This window comes from Gossypium raimondii, chromosome 5 (assembly GCF_025698545.1).
Source record: "Gossypium raimondii isolate GPD5lz chromosome 5, ASM2569854v1, whole genome shotgun sequence".
NCBI classification, from domain to species: domain Eukaryota; kingdom Viridiplantae; phylum Streptophyta; class Magnoliopsida; order Malvales; family Malvaceae; genus Gossypium; species Gossypium raimondii.
The window spans coordinates 11614922-11632765 of NC_068569.1; the positions used below are offsets into that span (position 1 = coordinate 11614922).

General features: G+C 30.7%; 1 protein-coding gene and 1 long non-coding RNA gene across 2 annotated transcripts; both read left to right on the plus strand.

Annotated features, from left to right (window-relative positions):
• Positions 1–7673: 7673 nt before the first annotated feature.
• LOC105767500 (protein CYSTEINE-RICH TRANSMEMBRANE MODULE 4) lies at positions 7674–8725 on the plus strand. Its single transcript, XM_012587054.2, has 4 exons — positions 7674–7799; positions 7921–8000; positions 8114–8306; positions 8417–8725. The coding sequence occupies exons 2-4, from the start codon at positions 7970–7972 to the stop codon at positions 8463–8465; spliced, it is 273 nt and encodes a 90-aa protein (XP_012442508.1). The 5' UTR covers positions 7674–7799; positions 7921–7969; the 3' UTR covers positions 8466–8725.
• Positions 8726–13903: 5178 nt separating this feature from the next.
• Positions 13904–16779, plus strand: LOC105771288 (uncharacterized). The gene is made up of 2 exons (XR_001126450.2): positions 13904–14410; positions 14565–16779. It is a non-coding gene; the product is annotated as an uncharacterized LOC105771288 (long non-coding RNA).
• Positions 16780–17844: the final 1065 nt, after the last annotated feature.

The following is a 17844-nucleotide window of genomic DNA, read 5'->3' on the forward strand; positions in this document are numbered from 1 at the left end:
AAAGCGTAGTAAGTTCATAGGTGTAACACCCCTTACCCGAGACCGTCGCCGGAATCGAGTACGAGATGTTATCCAATTTAACTTACCGATTCGGAGTATAAAAATTTGCCTTTAAAATTAAATTCACTGTTCACAACAAAACTGTCTACCTGCGTGACTTTCACTAATTTAATTATAACTCAAGTTACAGAACTCAAAATTTAAATCCGTAAATTTTCCCTGAAACTAGACTCATATTACTACTTACCATAAAATTTTCAGAATTTTTGACTTGGCCAATTAGTACAGTTTATTCATTAAAGTATCCCCTGTTTCACAGCTCGACAGATCTGACCTCTCGGCACTAAAAATCAATTATCTCTTTGTACAGAATACATATAAGGTTATAGTTTGTTTCTTTTGAAAATAGACTCACTAAGAAATCTACACATATAAATTATGACCCATAATTCTTTCTGTAAAATTTATAATGATTTTCTAAAGTCAGAACAGGGACTTCAAAACCATTCTGACCCTGTCTCACTAAAATTCAAATATCTCAAAATACAGAATTCCTTTTCCTACATCGTTTCTTTCATATAAAAATAGACTTGATAAGCTTTAATTCCATATATAATTCACTCTCTAATTCCATTTCTACTATTTATGGTGAATTTTACATTCACGTCACTGCTGCTGTCAAAGAAACTGCTTCTTTGAATTAGTTACCATTTACACATACATAATACCAAAACATAATCTTTACTAACCATTTCAATAGCTAATCTTAGCCATATCATTTGAACATGCTCAAAATGATTAAGACTCTATACATGCCATAGTTCAAACATTTTGAAAAGCACATAATACCGAGATGGCTATGATAGTGTGATCTGAGTCCGACGGTCCACTATTCGATCAAGTTCAAATCACTATAAAACAAAGGAAAGAAAGAGATGTGTAAGCTATAAATAGCTTAGTAAGTTACATGTAAACAATAATTACTCATTTAATAATTAACACTTTTAACATATAACTAATCAAAACATTTCTTAGCAATTTCAATCACTTACACATGCACAATCTTACCAATTCACTTGCATATACATTTTCACACTTGACATTTCATATTCACTTTAATTCATTATTAATCCCGTTGAGCAGTTGGAATATACACGGATACGTAGAGATTTAGCACATAAGTGCCACAATCGATATGTAGCCGGCTACCAGCGATATGTAGCAAGTTACCACTGAAATGTAGCCGAAGCTACCACTGATCAATAACACTGGGAATGTCCACGGGCCTGCTCACACAAGCTGTCAGGTGTCTGCAACACATGCTAGATCACCCAGCACCCGGGACTCACTGTAACACTGTAACACTGTAACACTGTAACACTGGTCTCTAGTGACATGTCACTTGTATCCAATTCTATTCCTAAGTTCAACCGGGAATTTACACTTAACACTTTATTACTTGAATAATTCATGAACAATTTTCCTTCCACATTCAATATTAATTCACATATCAAATATAATTCACAATTTATACAAATATAACTATTATTTACATATAACTTACCTCGGATGCAAAACGACTATTTTTTGTAATTTAGTCGATAACTTTCTCTTTTCCCCGATCACTTCCACTATTTCTTCTTTCTTGATCTATATTAACACAATTTAATACATTTTATCAACATTTCATTCAAATACAATTCATACACAACATTTTGGCAAATTTACATTTTTCCCGAAACTTTTCAAAATTCCACTTTTGTCCCTAAGCTCGTAAAAATAAAATTCACTAAATTTTAAATTTCAAACTTCACTAAATCATATTTCATGCTCATAACAGCCCTCAATTTCACAAAATCACAACTTTATGCACACTTTACCATCTTTCACAATTTAGCCCTTTTCAACATTTTCATCAAAATTCATCTAGTAAAACTTGTAATTAACACTTCAAACATTCATTATCTAACATCACTAATCAATTTACAATTATATCATGAATGGGTCAATTTTAAACTTTAATTTCATTTAAATTAAATGGTAGAAACATGAAATTCAAGCTTCAATAAGCATAAAATACGAAAATAATCAAAAGCGGGCAAGAAATCACTTACAATTGAGCTTAGGAAGTTCAAGAACCCTAGCTATGGTGACATGAATTTTTTTGGCAGCAAACGTCTGATTTTAAGAAGATGAACACTTGTTTTCATCTTTATTTTGTCTTTTATTCAATTTGGACAAAATGCCCTTGACCCATTACTTAGATATTTTTCTAGAAATACCCTTTTGTGTCCATAACACTAATTCATGATCTAATTGCCACATAAACACTTCCAATTTCATGCAATAATTCAATTAAGTCATTTAATCACTAATTAGACACACTTTGCATTTTTCTCAATTTAGTCCTAAAAATTCAATTAAGCACTAAAGCATTAAAATTTTCTATCCATATTTTCACACAATATTTCAATCAATCAGTAACTAATAAAAATTTATAAAATTAAACTATTTCACTTCGGATTTGTGGTTACGAAACCACTATTCCGATTAGGCCCTATTTCGGGCTATCACAATAGGCTCATAATAAAATCTTACCAAAATTTCACTAACAACATTAATAAACAAATAAAAATTCAACATTTCCTACCAACCACAATCTCAAACAATAAATCTATCCAATATAGCTCAATATCAGATGTCAAATTCAATTCTGACATTTAGCTTCAATTGCACTTACAAATACCTGTCAAATTAAGGATCGTCTTACGGATTTGAGTACATCGTTTTTCCGGTACCACGATTTGCTTGAATATTTCACATTGCTATAACTCAGTATGGTTTCCTTCACTGAAATATCATACCTACTTTTCACAACTCAGTATGGCTTTCTTCACCGAACACCATACCTACTTTTCACAACTCAGTATGCTTTCTTCACTGAAACACCATACCTATTTTTCACAATTTGCCATAGATTCACCATGGACTTATTCATCAATTCATCACTAATTACCGAATGTATGTTCCCAATCCTGCGTATTCTTTAATTTGAACTAACAATCTCATTTTTCTTCTCATTTTTACCATAATCATAATTCAACAACAATATACGAATTGATACAATATATCATTCCCAAATTAACAATTAATCATAAAATTTCAGCCGTATGAACTTACCTGGGCCAATTCGTAGAAGTTGTAAAAGTTCAGAAACTAGTTCGATACTTTCTCTTTTCCTCGTTTATCTTCGAATTCCCGATCTATAATATAAAATTTTCCATTTATTAGCATCTAATTCAATACTAATTTACTTCACAATTTATGCCTTTCAATTTTTGAAATTACACTTTTACTTTCAAAATTAACAATTTTTACAATTTGGTCCCTACTCAATTAACCCTTCAATTGATCTAATTTTCTCAATTAACACCTTATCAAACCATTTTAGACTACTAAAAAGCCTTTGATATTGATAATTTCAGTGCAAAACCCCAATTATTAACTTTTTCACAATTAGGTCCTAAAATCATTTTCTACTAAAATCACTTAATAAGATCATAATATAATGAAATTAAAACTTCAAATCTATATAATTCATCATAAAATTCCATAACTTATTCATGGCAACTTACAAAATCACCCATGGAATCAAAAACTAATGAATTCAATAGTTGGACCTAGTTGTAAAAGTCACAAAACATAAAAATTTCAAGGAACAAGCAAGAATTGAACTCACATGGTATAAAAATATGAGAAAAAAGCTTATTTCAGACCTCCTATGGTGTTTTTGCTGATAAATTATGAAGATATCTCTAGATTTTTCACTTTTATCTTTGTTTTATATATTTAATTTGTAAAATTTCCAATTTTGCCCTTGTTTCTCCTTACTTTCTTGCTGATTTTTCTTGCCCAACCGTCCAGGCCATATAATTTGGGCCTAATTTATTTTTTAAAATCTCTCCTTATTAGTCACTTAAGTTATTTAATCACAATTTAACAAATTTTGCACTATTTTCAATTTAGTCCTTTTAATTAATTGACTATCCAAACGTTAAAATTTTCTAACGAAACTTTTATATTAACTCAATGACACTCCATAAATATTTATAAAAATATTTATGGCTTGGTTTATGAACTTGAGGTCTCGATACCTCATTTTAGACCCAATTTACCTATTAAATTCTTTTTAAATCACAAAATTCAATAAATCACAAAATTCACTAATTCAAAAATTCTTATAAATTCACACTTGACCCATAATTATTATTTTATTAAATTTTAACTCATTGGTCGGATTTAGTGATCCCAAATCACTGTTTCCGACACCACTGAAAATTAGGCTATTACATGTTGCGAACTTTCGTGTTTACTTTCCGTTTAGCTCTCACGAGCTTCTGTTAACTCATATGAGTTTCAGTTTAACACTTATGGGTTTCCATTCAGTTCTTTTGAGCTTCGGTTTAACCCTTATGAGTTTCTGTTCAGCTCCTACGAGCTCCCGTTCAACCCTTATGGGTTTCTGTTTAGCACTTATGTGCAGCCTTCGGGCTTCTGAATACTATATACTCATATCCGTAAGTCGTTCCCCGATTCAGTAAGATCTGATAAGTGACATATGAAATTAATGTTTGAAGACTTAATGTTATTATTGGTGTTGATCTGAAATAAGTGTATTTATGGATTGAAGTTGTGATGAGTAAAAAATTCAAGTGTGATATGTTGATAAAATAAGTTTATCAATGTTGAATTTATGTGAAACATATTCAAGTATGCTAACAAGTGTTATTGTTGATGCTTAGACAAGTGGCCAGCTATTGGTTAAATGGTAATATGTTTATTTATACGGTGCGTTGAAAGGGTAAGTGTTCAAATGAAAATATACTTGTGCTCATGAAAGAGTGGTAGGTTTTAAGTTATGCAATTTCTTATGAAATGGTTTATTGCGTGATTAATTTTAAAAAGGGTAATGCATGTGGTTATGGTGGTATGGTATGTTTATGACTGGTGAGTTATACATATGGAATGAGTAAGGAAAGTAAAGAAATGCAAATGAAAATTTAGAAATTTGGAATAGTTAAAGTTGTTGAATATACTTTATGAATATTGGGGTATCAATATTGGATTATTCTGGATATATATAAATTTTTTATTTAAAATGAATTGATATGATTAAAGTTTATACGAGCCTATTAAGCATTCATTGCTTAAGTAATTATTTTCCTTTACTTTTTAGATTATCGGAAGCTCGATTAGGTTGAAAGCTTGTTGGAGATATATCACACTATCCATTAGTTCTATTGGTATTTTCGAATGTTTTAATTTTAGTCATAATGGCATGTATAGGTATTTTGTTTAATGTTGGCTTATATGTAAATTTTTAAGATTAGCCACTTATTTTAGCTTGTGTTGAATGTCATGTTATAGTTTGTAGATTTGTGAATTGGTGGGGCTAGGTTAGTAACAAATTGGGTGAGAAATATGGCTTGTAAAATGGCCTATTTTCGTCCATATGAGCAGAGACACGGGCGTGTGTCTCAACCGTGTGTGACACACGGCCAGATGACATGGTCGTGTGTCCCTTGTATCTTAAATTTGCACAAAACAGAATGCTCACACGACCTAGGACACGGGCGTGTGACTTGGCCATATGACCCAATTTAGTATACTCACACAGGCACAGGCACGAGCTGAGACACGGTTGTGTGTCCCTATTTCGAATGCGCACACGGCCTGAGTCACGAGCGTGTCTCCAAATCGTGTGAGTCACATTGCCTGGCCACACGACCATGTGACCCCTGCAATGTTGAAAATTTTAAATATTTTTCGAAAAATTTTCTGAGTTTTCGATATAGTCCCTATTTGTTTCTAATACATAATTTGGGCCTCAAGGGCTCGTCTAAAGGACAATATGTATTATTTTGTTTGGTTTCTAATATGAATGCTAGATGAAATGAAATGTCTAATAATTAATTTGTAAACTCCGGTAATGCTCCGCAACCCTGTTCCAACGAAAGATTCGAGTTAGGGTGTTACAGTTTGACTGAGAATCAATGAGCATAAAAGTCCAAACAAAGAGCTTGAACCTATTGAACAAGACAAAAATTGACCATTGAACAAGTTGAATTGGTTTATTAAAAAAAGTTATTTTTTAGATTTTTATGAATTTTAGTTATTGTTGATTTAATAACCGAACTGATTAAATCATGATTCGATGGTTTGATCAGTTCAACCACTAGTCTAGATATGATACTCTAAAATTATGTTACATATCAATTTTTTATATATTTCAAGTTTAGATACTAAAATAGACCTAATTGTCAAGATTAACCTTTTATTAAATTCGACTTTAGCTTAAAAAAATTGATAAGAAAAACTGATAAACACGGAAGTAGAAACATTAGAAGTGATTTATGATGAGGTGGGGATAGGATCTAAAGAGTAATTCAAGTCTAAGACTAAGAGCATCACTGAGATAGAAATCATGGAAAGCAGTGGCGCAAAGAGGTTCAAAAATTTTCCACAAATCAAAAGAGCTACGGGATTGAAGGTTATGAAAGACAACGCAAAGCCTAAGAGAAAGAAATGTCGAAATGTGATTTTAATCTTTAATCGATTTGAGGAAAATCTTCGGCTATTAGATTTATTAAACGGAAACTAGATTCAATTAAAGGAGTTATAGAAAGGTTTGTGTGACCCTCCAGCGCCCAACAAGATTAGCAGGTCTTAAAGGATCATTGATCCTATCAGAGGGGTAGGGTGGTTTGGTTTTCGTGCTGACTACTATATGTTCAAGTTACTTTGTTCTTGGAGGGGGATTGATTTTGTGTGAAGGTTAGGAGGATAAGACCTGATACTCTTCCATCCAAGTGGATTACACCTACTGCTAGAGCTTAATCAAGTTTTTTTTTTTTTGACGGTTTGGAGGATTCAACACCCTCAGTTTTCTCTCCATCGGTCCTCATTCTTTGAGCCTCGTGCACTATCCACGCACCAGGAGGATGCTGGTGGGTGGCTCAAGATAAAGCACGACTTTAAATTGAGGCGTCGATGATTTGAGCATGCAAGACCATTAAGTATCTTTTGTTTATTTTACCTTTTTTGGGTTGGTTTTTTAGTTCAGTTATCGAAAGTTGATAATTTGATCTTTAATGAAATTTCTTTAGAAAAAAAAAATCAATGTACATGATAATTAATAAATATTTTAATTAATTATTTGATAGCTTATTTTAATAAATTCAGATACTTTTAAAACACCAGATAGAAAAGACTAAAATTGCTTATATCTACAAGTAATTGATCTTTCTTAAATTAATGTCATGGAATATATTCTTAACAATGAGTAAAATCATATAAAGTGAAAATGAGAAACTGAATTTGAAATGAATTATGAGAATCCGGCTCAAGTAAACCAAAAATCAACCCTTACATTTCATATCAGACTCAATGCTTTTTCCAACTTTGAGGTAGACTTATCTAGAGGCAAGCTAAGTCATTGCTTCATTTTCCATTGGTTGAATTTTGATTATTTCTAGAATGTCTTTAAACTCAACTATTTCTCTTTAATTTGCCAAAAAAGAAAAAAACTATTCTCTCCAATTTAGCGTGTAAATGGATGAAAACAAGAAAAAAGGAAGCATAGATTTGATTTGTAATAAAACTATAGGCTGCCATACCACCTTCCTGTATCCATTTTCTTGGATTCAATCAACTGGAAATCAATCTAAAACTTTGACTCAGCCATATCAACGAAGAGGGAAAGTCAATACGCCGCATGTAATAAACCAAAAGGCTTATAAGTAAGAATTCAGCAGTCGCCGATTATGAAATCTGATGTATAAATATAACTTTATCAATTCATTTCTTTGGGGGATACAACTGCATGCCCGTTAATTACAGTTCAATCATTTCATTTTCTAGGATTTCCTCAGGATTCCAGTTTTGTAAGATTTCATAGTTTTGTCTGATCATGAGTTACGACAATCGACAACAAGCAGCAGGTAGTTAATAACAATGAAAATTAGAGCAACCCATTCTATATATGTCCGGTATATATTTAAATAGAATGAAGCAAAGTTTTAGTTAAACTAACGGGTTTCTGTGCGTCTTGTAGTGGCATATCCTCCACCTCCAACTTCATATCCTTCGGCGGCGCCAGGGCAAGCGTATCCTCCACCTATGGCTCAACCATACTATCCTCCTCAAGTCCAGGGTCCATATGTTGTTCCACCGCCTGTAGCTTACCCCATGAAAGATGAAGTACCCCCACCGCCTAAGAGTAGGGGAAGTGGATTCTGCAGGGGATGGTAAAGCCGACATTTTCTTCTTTTCTCTCTTTCCTATCTCTTTATACAATGCATAATAGTTGGTGTTGATTAATGAAATTGATTTGGTTTGTGAATTCTTGATGATACAGTTGTGCTGCCTTGTGTTGCTGCTGCCTCCTAGATTGTTGCTGCTTTTGAGTGAGGACTCTTAAGACATACCATCTCTTTTGCCTGTGCTTGGCTAGCTGGCTTTCCTCTTTTTCTTCATTTTACAGATTTTATTTATTTACTTCGTCACTTCCTTTCATTATATGTAATCCTTGATCTCACCTCACAATAAAACAATCTTGTTATTAGAAATTTGTTTTAAGGTTGTATTTCGGCCTATCTTACAAATTAATTTGTAATTTTCTTTTGGGGATCCGTGATATAGAAATAACCCTTCTGCCGATGCTTCATTTGAGCTGTCATGCATGATATATTCAGTCCTTCGTCTCTGTATTTATAAATGAATTTTCTTCTGTATGGTTTTTCGAATTAAACAGTTGATAAATTTGCTGCTTCTTTTTTCGGCATTTATAACGAATACAAGCAATTGTCATTTTTACCAAAATAATATTTAAAAAAATATATCCAAATGACGTACGTAGGACTAACATTATATCCTCAAACAGCTTGAAATTCCATGTTTTTATGAGGGGTACGACCCGGCACAAAATTAACACAATTGGCGGTAATCTAGATAGACTGGTTTTTGTCGATTGAGTCTTAATTTATTTGATATAGGTATTATTGTTAATGAAGGAGGATATAAATTCGAGTGCATTAAAATACATTATCCTCCTATTTATATGTTGGGAAGAGGCTATGAGTAATTTTAAGTATTATTTAAAAAATATATAATTAAAACTTATAATAAAATTATTAAAAAAAAAAAGTAATGGTATTCGAAGTATAGAGATTCATTTGCACTTAGCAGGGATAAAGATATATCTTTACACTTTTCCATGTTCAGACCAACTCCCACCAATCCTTATTGAACCAACATTTAATCCCACCCACTTAAGCTCATTACATAACTTTATGGTAAGTTTGTTAAAATTTACTTTAGGATTAATTAGATAATTTTATTTTTTTGGCACTATTAAATTATTAAATTATTTATCATTTATTTACTTTTTAGGGTTTTGTAATTTCCAATAGCACTTGTAAATTATCCATGAACAATAATTTTGATATATAATATATTAAGTATAGATACTTAATTTTTTATATTAATTATGTATTTGATGGAAGTTTTGTTAAGAAATCCATGCATATTAATAATATAGTTTAATATGATGATGGTTTAAGAATTTTAAAATATATATTTTTGTGAAATATGTTGAATATATTGTGATTATGTTTACAATTGATTTATTAATATAATTGTTGTGAAATATGTTGAATATTTGGTTAATTTCTAGAATATGCATGCATTGTTTGAAAATAGTTTATTATATATTTGTAACGATTAATATTATTTATAGTTGATGAAATTGTAGAAAATATATTATTAGGTTAAATTTGCCAAAAAATAATTGTATTATCTAGGTATTAGGAGTAAAAGAAATATAATTAATTATAGTAATGCTAAATTTAAAAAAATTGAACTTATTTCACTCATTTTAATAATATAAGATAAAATTAATCTATTTAATAATAGAGAAATTAATTTAATCCATAATAGAATGATCTTTGAGATATTCACCCTTATTTAGATAACTGGCATTAATTTTAGAATCCAATAAAAACATTATTTTTAGAAATAAAAACAAAATTACCTTTAAGAAATAAAAATCATAATATCTTAATATTAAACAAAAAAAACCCTCCTATATCTGTTTCATACATGGATGATATAATAAGTCAATTGATTTAAATATATAATTCATTATTAAATACTTTCCCTTTTTTCATAAATCTATTTATTCTGTGACTTTTTATTTTTATTATATATAAAAGTATGTCATAAGATATCAAAATTAAGAAAGGATATGTCCCCAATTAATGCTTGAACTAATTATTTGCTAAAATTTGGTGTGACCCTGGTTGATGCTACCAAACATCACCTAATGCCTTTCTCATCAAGACTTGGTCCTAATACATTCGTTACAACTGTTAGCTAAGCTACCTCCCAACTGCTAATTAATGGCATTAACACAATCATTGATATGTTTTTCCTCTGGTAAAACAATTCAGTAACTTTTTACTTAAATTTTCATAGAGCCAAATTCTCATTAATACAAATAACGCAATAAAAGTTAAGTGGGATTACAAATTATAAATAAAAAAAGAAAGAAAGAAGAAGCTAGTAATCATATAGTTAATGTATCTGAATAATGATCATTAATTCATATGGAATTGGATTTGATTAAACATGTTTGCCATGCCCATATATATTTATTTAAGCTACCATCAATAATGCATGATCAACATAGGAAACATAGAAACATAATGACATTTTAGATGGACCCTAAAACATTGTTTAAATGGATGAGGGGAAAAAAACAAAAAGAAAGTTTCTCAACCCTTCCTTTAATCATCATCAACTTTAATTTTCTTCAAACTACAAATCAAAAAAAGTTGTCTCACACCTCTAAACCTCAATGTCGTTGGCAAAAATCACGGTAAATGTTTGGTCAATTATTCAAGTTTAGATTTAAGAAAATTACATAATTCAAGAATAAAAAGAAAAGAAAGATCATAGATGTTAAGATTTGAAATTTAATGTTGCTTTACACCATGAATTAATTAAGCTAATTTGGGGTTTAAAATATATAATGAAAAGGAAATATTCTAAATTAAAAAAAAAAAGGTTCCTCTTGTTTGGCACCTTGTTAATGTATCAGCTCTACATATACACAGTGCATTATAAGCTGTATTATTCTCCTTGTTTCTGCATGCATAACTGATATTTCCATTCACAACCCAAAATGGTAAGAAGATCCATCTATCTCTATCTATATATATATGAGTTGTAGTACCTAAAAAATATCCCAAAAACCCAATTCAAGGAGTTCAAAATTTTTACACGAAAATATACTATCATATCCTCCGAAACTTCATGAAATATGTGTATACATACATGTTTTTGGAACTCTCTTTCTCTCTCTCTATATGTATGTCAAAGTTTAATCCCAATAATGCATGGCTTCGAAGCATAGAAGAGAACATTGAAACGTGGAAATGTACGTGATTATTGCATGGAAGTGCTTTCAAGATTTAGGCCATTACAAGATGTGAAAAAAAGTTAAAGAAGGCATAAAAATCCGTGTTTAATTGCTCTGACTTTTTCAATTACTACAGGAATTGAAGTTAAAAAAGATTCCATATGCGTATGAGCAAACTATAAAGAGAGAGAGAGGTGTCTATTCTTCCCACGGGATAAGCCTAAGAAGAATATTAACATTGACATATCAATATATACTGAAGGCAGATAAGACAAGTAACAAATTTCTTTCCAATGAATAAAATATTTTGTATGGAAAGGTCAAAGGGAGCAGACAAAACCACCAAGTCCCCCCTCCCCTCGGTGGCTAATTGGTTATTGTCATTTTCCATCTGCACCAAAACTAGCTAGCTAGCTAATTACCTAGACTTTGATTTCCAAATAGTGAAATTCAATCAATGATCAACGATTAATTATGCCCATTTCTACATCAACTTGGAAAACTGGGAACTTTGAAAATTTTGAAAATGGAGAATAATGAAAACAAATTTTTCATATTTATTGAGTCCATTTGTAAGGAATTCAATATCTATTTAACAAAGAATTTGAAACATTTTAAATCAAATTTAATTAAAACTCAATACGACTATCGGTAAAAGGTTTCTACAAAAATTAAATAACTTTTCACACGTTCAATGAATTAAACAATATTTCTTCTAACATTTTTACATATTAAGGCGTCACAGGTTAGATACAAAAAAAAAGTTTCATCAATTGAACATCAACTCAATTGAAAATATTTTTTATTTTTGAAAGAATGAAATATGAAAATAAGATTTAAAATTTATAATAGGAATAACTTTCTATTTATAATTATTTAAATTGTAGAACTACCCTCTTCACATATATCTTTCTATTTTTCTCTTTTTGTAATTCAGCTATAACTTTCTCTCTCACTATATTATAAACTTTTTATTTTTTTAAAAATATTTATCTATCATTTAAAAAATGTTATTATTATATGAAAACTAAAAGGTATGCTTTTCTTTTCTGTTATGTAATTAAAAAATTTGGTAATTTTTTTCCCTGTAAATTTTACAATATCAATGATGAATGAAGACCAGAGGTAAAAGAAATATTCAAAACGGTGACGGATCGAAAATTGTATAAACTCATGTGTGGAACAAACATAAGGCATCTGGAAAGCCCTATCTTGAAAGAAACATAGGCTGTATTATAACACACAAGTGGGACCAAAAATAATAACGAAAAGATTTTTTCCCCTTTAAATACAAGAAAACATTTAAAATGAATATAGTTATAATGATATATATATATATATATAAGAAACCTAATGAAATTAAGACTCCTCTTGCTTTTATATACATTCACAATCACAACCACCACATCACCTATACGTTTTAACTCTTTAGTGTATTTTATGGAAAATAAATTTAAAAAAGGGTGAAAATACAAAAGAAAACCAGGTTTGGGTGTGTTTAGTAAAAAGAAAAAATATTTTTTTACAAATATTAAAACAAACTAAAAAGGGACGGATCAAATTTGTATATTTACAAAGATATTTTTTCATCTTAATTAACTCATAATTGGTATTATCATAAAGCAATTACCTTTTTTAGTTTATGTTCTTCAACTTTTCAATTGTCTCAAAATAGAGTGGTGACAGTCAAGTTTGTATATTTACAAGATTACAAATGTATTGTTTTCATCTTAATTAACTTGTAATTGATATAATAGTAAAATAATATATTTTTAATTTTCAATTTTATCAAGTAACAGTTAAAAAGATAATTATTTTAAATGCCTAAACAATAAAATTATTTTTTATTTAAAAAAATTAATCTTTTCATTATTCTACCCACACTATCTGGCAAAGCCTAGAAGCTAAATTACAAGGCAAAACCATGTGAGCCTTTCCATTAATTAATCAAAGCTAATAAAAAGGTGTGTGGTCCTTCCCGTTCCATTAGGGCTTTGTCTAATATGTCACTGTTTTGTCAACCATGAAAAAAAAAACCAAAGACACAAGGAACCACCCAAAGCTAAAGACAAAACCATGCCCCTCCTTCCTCCCTGTACCGATTCCACCAACCTGGCCAATACATACCCTTCATCTTTATTTAAATAATAATAATCTTTAATCATATACATACATATATATTTATCGAAGGGACCAACAGGTCACTAAGCACATGCGGACCGTCTTTATCGACCGCCTGCTTAATGTTCTCTTACAAGATAAAATAAAAAAAAAAAAAAGATTTATTTATTTTTATTTTAACAAACATCTATATAGATACCATGTTCTTTGCTTTAGGGTAAAGGACATATCGATAAAAGCAAGCATTGCATGCTTAATTTGAACCATCAATGTCCAGCTTGTGCTTCTATCTCAGAAAAAAAAAAAAAGTATTTTTTAGTCTTTACTTTTGAATTTGAATTTAAGGGTTTTTGTTGGTTTCCAAAGAGACTTTTAACAGGTTGACCGTTTCTTTGATTTGGAGTTAAACTCTGTGTTATTGTAATTTGTTTAAAAGTCCAACTGCTCCCTTGTTGATCTAATTTATATCAACAAGTCAGTGTCAATAGCTGTAAAGAAGAACCAAGAGCCTCCATTAAATACCCCCTCTCTATGACACAGTGCAAGGAGGAGGAAAAGGTGCATTAAATTATATAGATTGCAGATGAGAATCACGAGGGATTTGGTACCTTAAAAACATGCATGTTTCTCGCACCTTTCTTCCCTTTCTCAAATCTTATACCTATATACGAAAACCCTTCTCCTTCCCCTACATAGTGTGAGCCTTAATTTACAGCAAAAGGGTAAGAAAGCCCCTTGTTTACTCCATTTTTCGGCTTATTGTTTCTCTGGTATGTTGGTTTGAGAGGTTGAAGCTGCCAGCATGATCTGGTAATGGGCCTAGCTATCACCCTTTTTTTATTTTTGTATTCTTAGGCCTCTTTTATAGTTTTTGTACAGGTATGTTAAGTTAGATTGTTTATGACCGGTTTTAGATCAAAATTCTTTTGAGTCCAAGATGAGTTTTTTTCTTTCTTTCTTTCAGGAGAAGTTTATCAATCATTTGGTTAAGGGCTTTTAGAGTCTTAGATTACCAGGCAACTTAGATGTGTTTATAAAGAACCCTGCCTGTACTTAAGCTTCATAGGTTGTCGGTTCATACTATCAGATCATCTTGCAGCTTCAATCACTCACTCACCAACAAAAGAACTTTCTTCCTACCTACATATCATATGGATACTTGAGATTTTGGCTCTTTAAGTAATTAAGACCTTCATTTCCAGGTAATTCCTCTATGCTTGGCTCAAAACTTTTTCATTTCTTGATGAAGTTTTCCTGATATATTGATTTTCTAAGAAATTGCAGTCATCTGCATATCTCCTCTCTCTCTCTTTACTGCTTGCATACATTTATTCAGACACTTGATACATGAAGCCATATGTATATGATGAACTTTCAACTTCATCCTGGTGCTTGTTTGACCTCTTATTATATACCTTATAAGATAATTATTTTTTATTTTCCAAGGAAGAAAAGATAATGTTGACTATGCACAGTTTTCATGAGCTGTTTGCATGCCTGTGTGTGCAACTTTGTCTTCACTTCCTTGGTGGTATCCATAATCATAAAGTAAAACAAAATCCCATTACACAAGAAAAACATGATTGATAATCAGATTGATTCACAGTACTATTTTATAATACTATGACATATTGGTGTATCACCCCAATTACATATTGCAAACTATATATATACATGGGATTCTTGAAATTTGATGCCCCTTATAATTTACCACAATGTTTATTTCATACTGCTGCTTGGGGAGTTGAACTTGATTTCAGTGAGGAGACAAAAATAACTGTGATTTGGTTGCCTCAGTTGCCTCCCTCCCAACACACTGTTAGGGGACCAATTTGATGTTTTCATGACCCACCAATTTGAATGCACACTTTCAGTATAGTAATAACCATTTCACTGGGAGCTGATGAATTCTATATATGTACAGCAAATAATGCATTGAATTGAAAGTTGTGTATTTATATGCCATACGATCAGAAATAATGGCATATTAATATTATTGGTGAGACACAGCTAGTCATGCAATTTATGGTTCATGAATGTTTGAATAAACACGATAGCATGTGAAATGAAATGATTGTGTGTATATTTTCTTCCATTTTTGTTTTATCTTTAGACACATAATTACTGTAGGAAAGCGTAAACTAGACTCATGTCTTCATTACAGAACCAGTTCATGTTTGCATCTAGCTGGTTCTTACAAATCTTTAGTCTCGTTCATGAATTTGTTTCTCAAAATCCCAGATTTATATATTAAACAATAATCAGCTTGGACGGTTGGTATTAATTTGGACTTACTGGCAAAAAAGGAGATAGTTACTTTCAGCATTTAAGTTTTGAACAGCTGATATCATCTGCTATGGTCTTTTTTTTTAGTACATGATCTTGGGACACCGCAGTTGGTGGCCTTTTAATTTGTGGATCGACAAAATCTTTAATGTAGACAGTCATGTCCTTATAAGTTTTGGTTATAGTTTGTTTCATATGAAAATTTTATTCAAATTGAAAAAAAAAAAACCCTACTCATATCTCCAATGGTTTCTCTTTTTAGTTACCATTTCTTTTTTGGGGATTTTCAGGGGTCAGCATCTAGCCTAGGACTCAACCCTTTTCATTTTCATTACATTAGGATATGTGTGTGTGTGTGTAGCAATGTATCCGACTCATTGATCGGCTGCATGCAATGAATTATGTTTGACATCGTGATCTGATAACTGAACTTTCAGGGTTTTATTTTGGTAAGGTCTGAGGTACAAGAACTGTATCCACAGTTCCAAAAGCTTCTTAAAATAACCCTGAGAGGCTAGTTTTGCTTAATCTAATAAACCCAAACACTTTTTTTTTGTGTTTTCTCATCTTTCCTGTGGATTTGAGATAAAATAATTTACTGACTGCTCCAATATGTAAATGTATATATATACATGAATAGTATTTGCATTCCTTTTCCATTAATGGTTTTCTTTTGTTCTAATTAACTTAATTTGATTTCGATGATGGACCGGCAGCTACTAGCAAAAGTAGATTCAGAGGGTTTTAATTTTAGAATAAATGATTCTGTGTGATCTTTATTTCCCTAGCTAGTACGTGCACGAAAGGTCATAACTAGTGTAGTTTTTAAGTAAATTAAACAGTATAATTAGTATTATCATCAATCATAATTATCAATTATTTGATTTTATAAATTAATTTGTAATGTTTTCAATTATTTTTCATAATTAGATTACCAATTATTTGCTAAATCTTTTTAAAAATAATTCTATACTTATGTTTTAAGTTTTTTTTTATATTAAATATTTTGTAATTTTAAAATACATGACCACTTCAATTACAAGAAAATTATTCCACTTTTGGAAAGCAATAATGCTTATATAATAATGTTTATGTCATTTCATCAGTTAAACCTACCCCACTCTCTGCAGCTGTTTTAGCTTCTTTCTCATGTTATGCTGGAAGATCCTTATCCATCAAATCCATATATGTATTATGTGTTTTATTGTGTATGGAATATTTTCAGATCCTTCTGCACTGCTGCATGAACTTGAGAATGTCATTTCCAAGATTATTGATGATAGTAATTATTGTTTTCCAAATAATAATTTCTTTTCTCACAAGACATGAAGGTTTGGAAAAGCTTCTGAAATCATCGTAACTATATATTACATGTCTAGACATATACTATGAAACTAAAATTAGTTTTGAAGATTTTTCTTCTTTAAGGAAATTTAAATTTATTGTTTTTCTTTGTCGTCATTATTACTTTAATATGCATATGATTAGAAGAGATAAGCATTGACATAAACATTTCTTAAAGCTAAATATAATTAAAAGCTTCTTTTTATTTTAGAAAATCACAACTTAGAAGGATAAAAAAATGCTTACTGGTTCCGAATCCAGACTTTTCGAATGATGTATCTTAATGATTTCTTTATGAACCTTGATTTTCCAAATAATGTATAAACCATCTTGTAAACCATGCATCAGAATTTTGAGCAATTCTATTATAGAAGTAATGTGAACCCCAGTTACTGCAATGGTTTTTATTAGTTCAGGCAAGGAAGAAAAGAGAATCTTGATCTTTGTAACCCTGAATTCAACCTTTGTAATAAGTGGTTTGATGCAATAGTAAGGCATAGATTCGAACTTTGGAGACAACATTGTTAGGAGGAACAGCTACGAACTAGAACGAACCTAAATAATACCAAAAATTTATGAATGCATTCAGACAAGACCATACCTGAAAATACCCT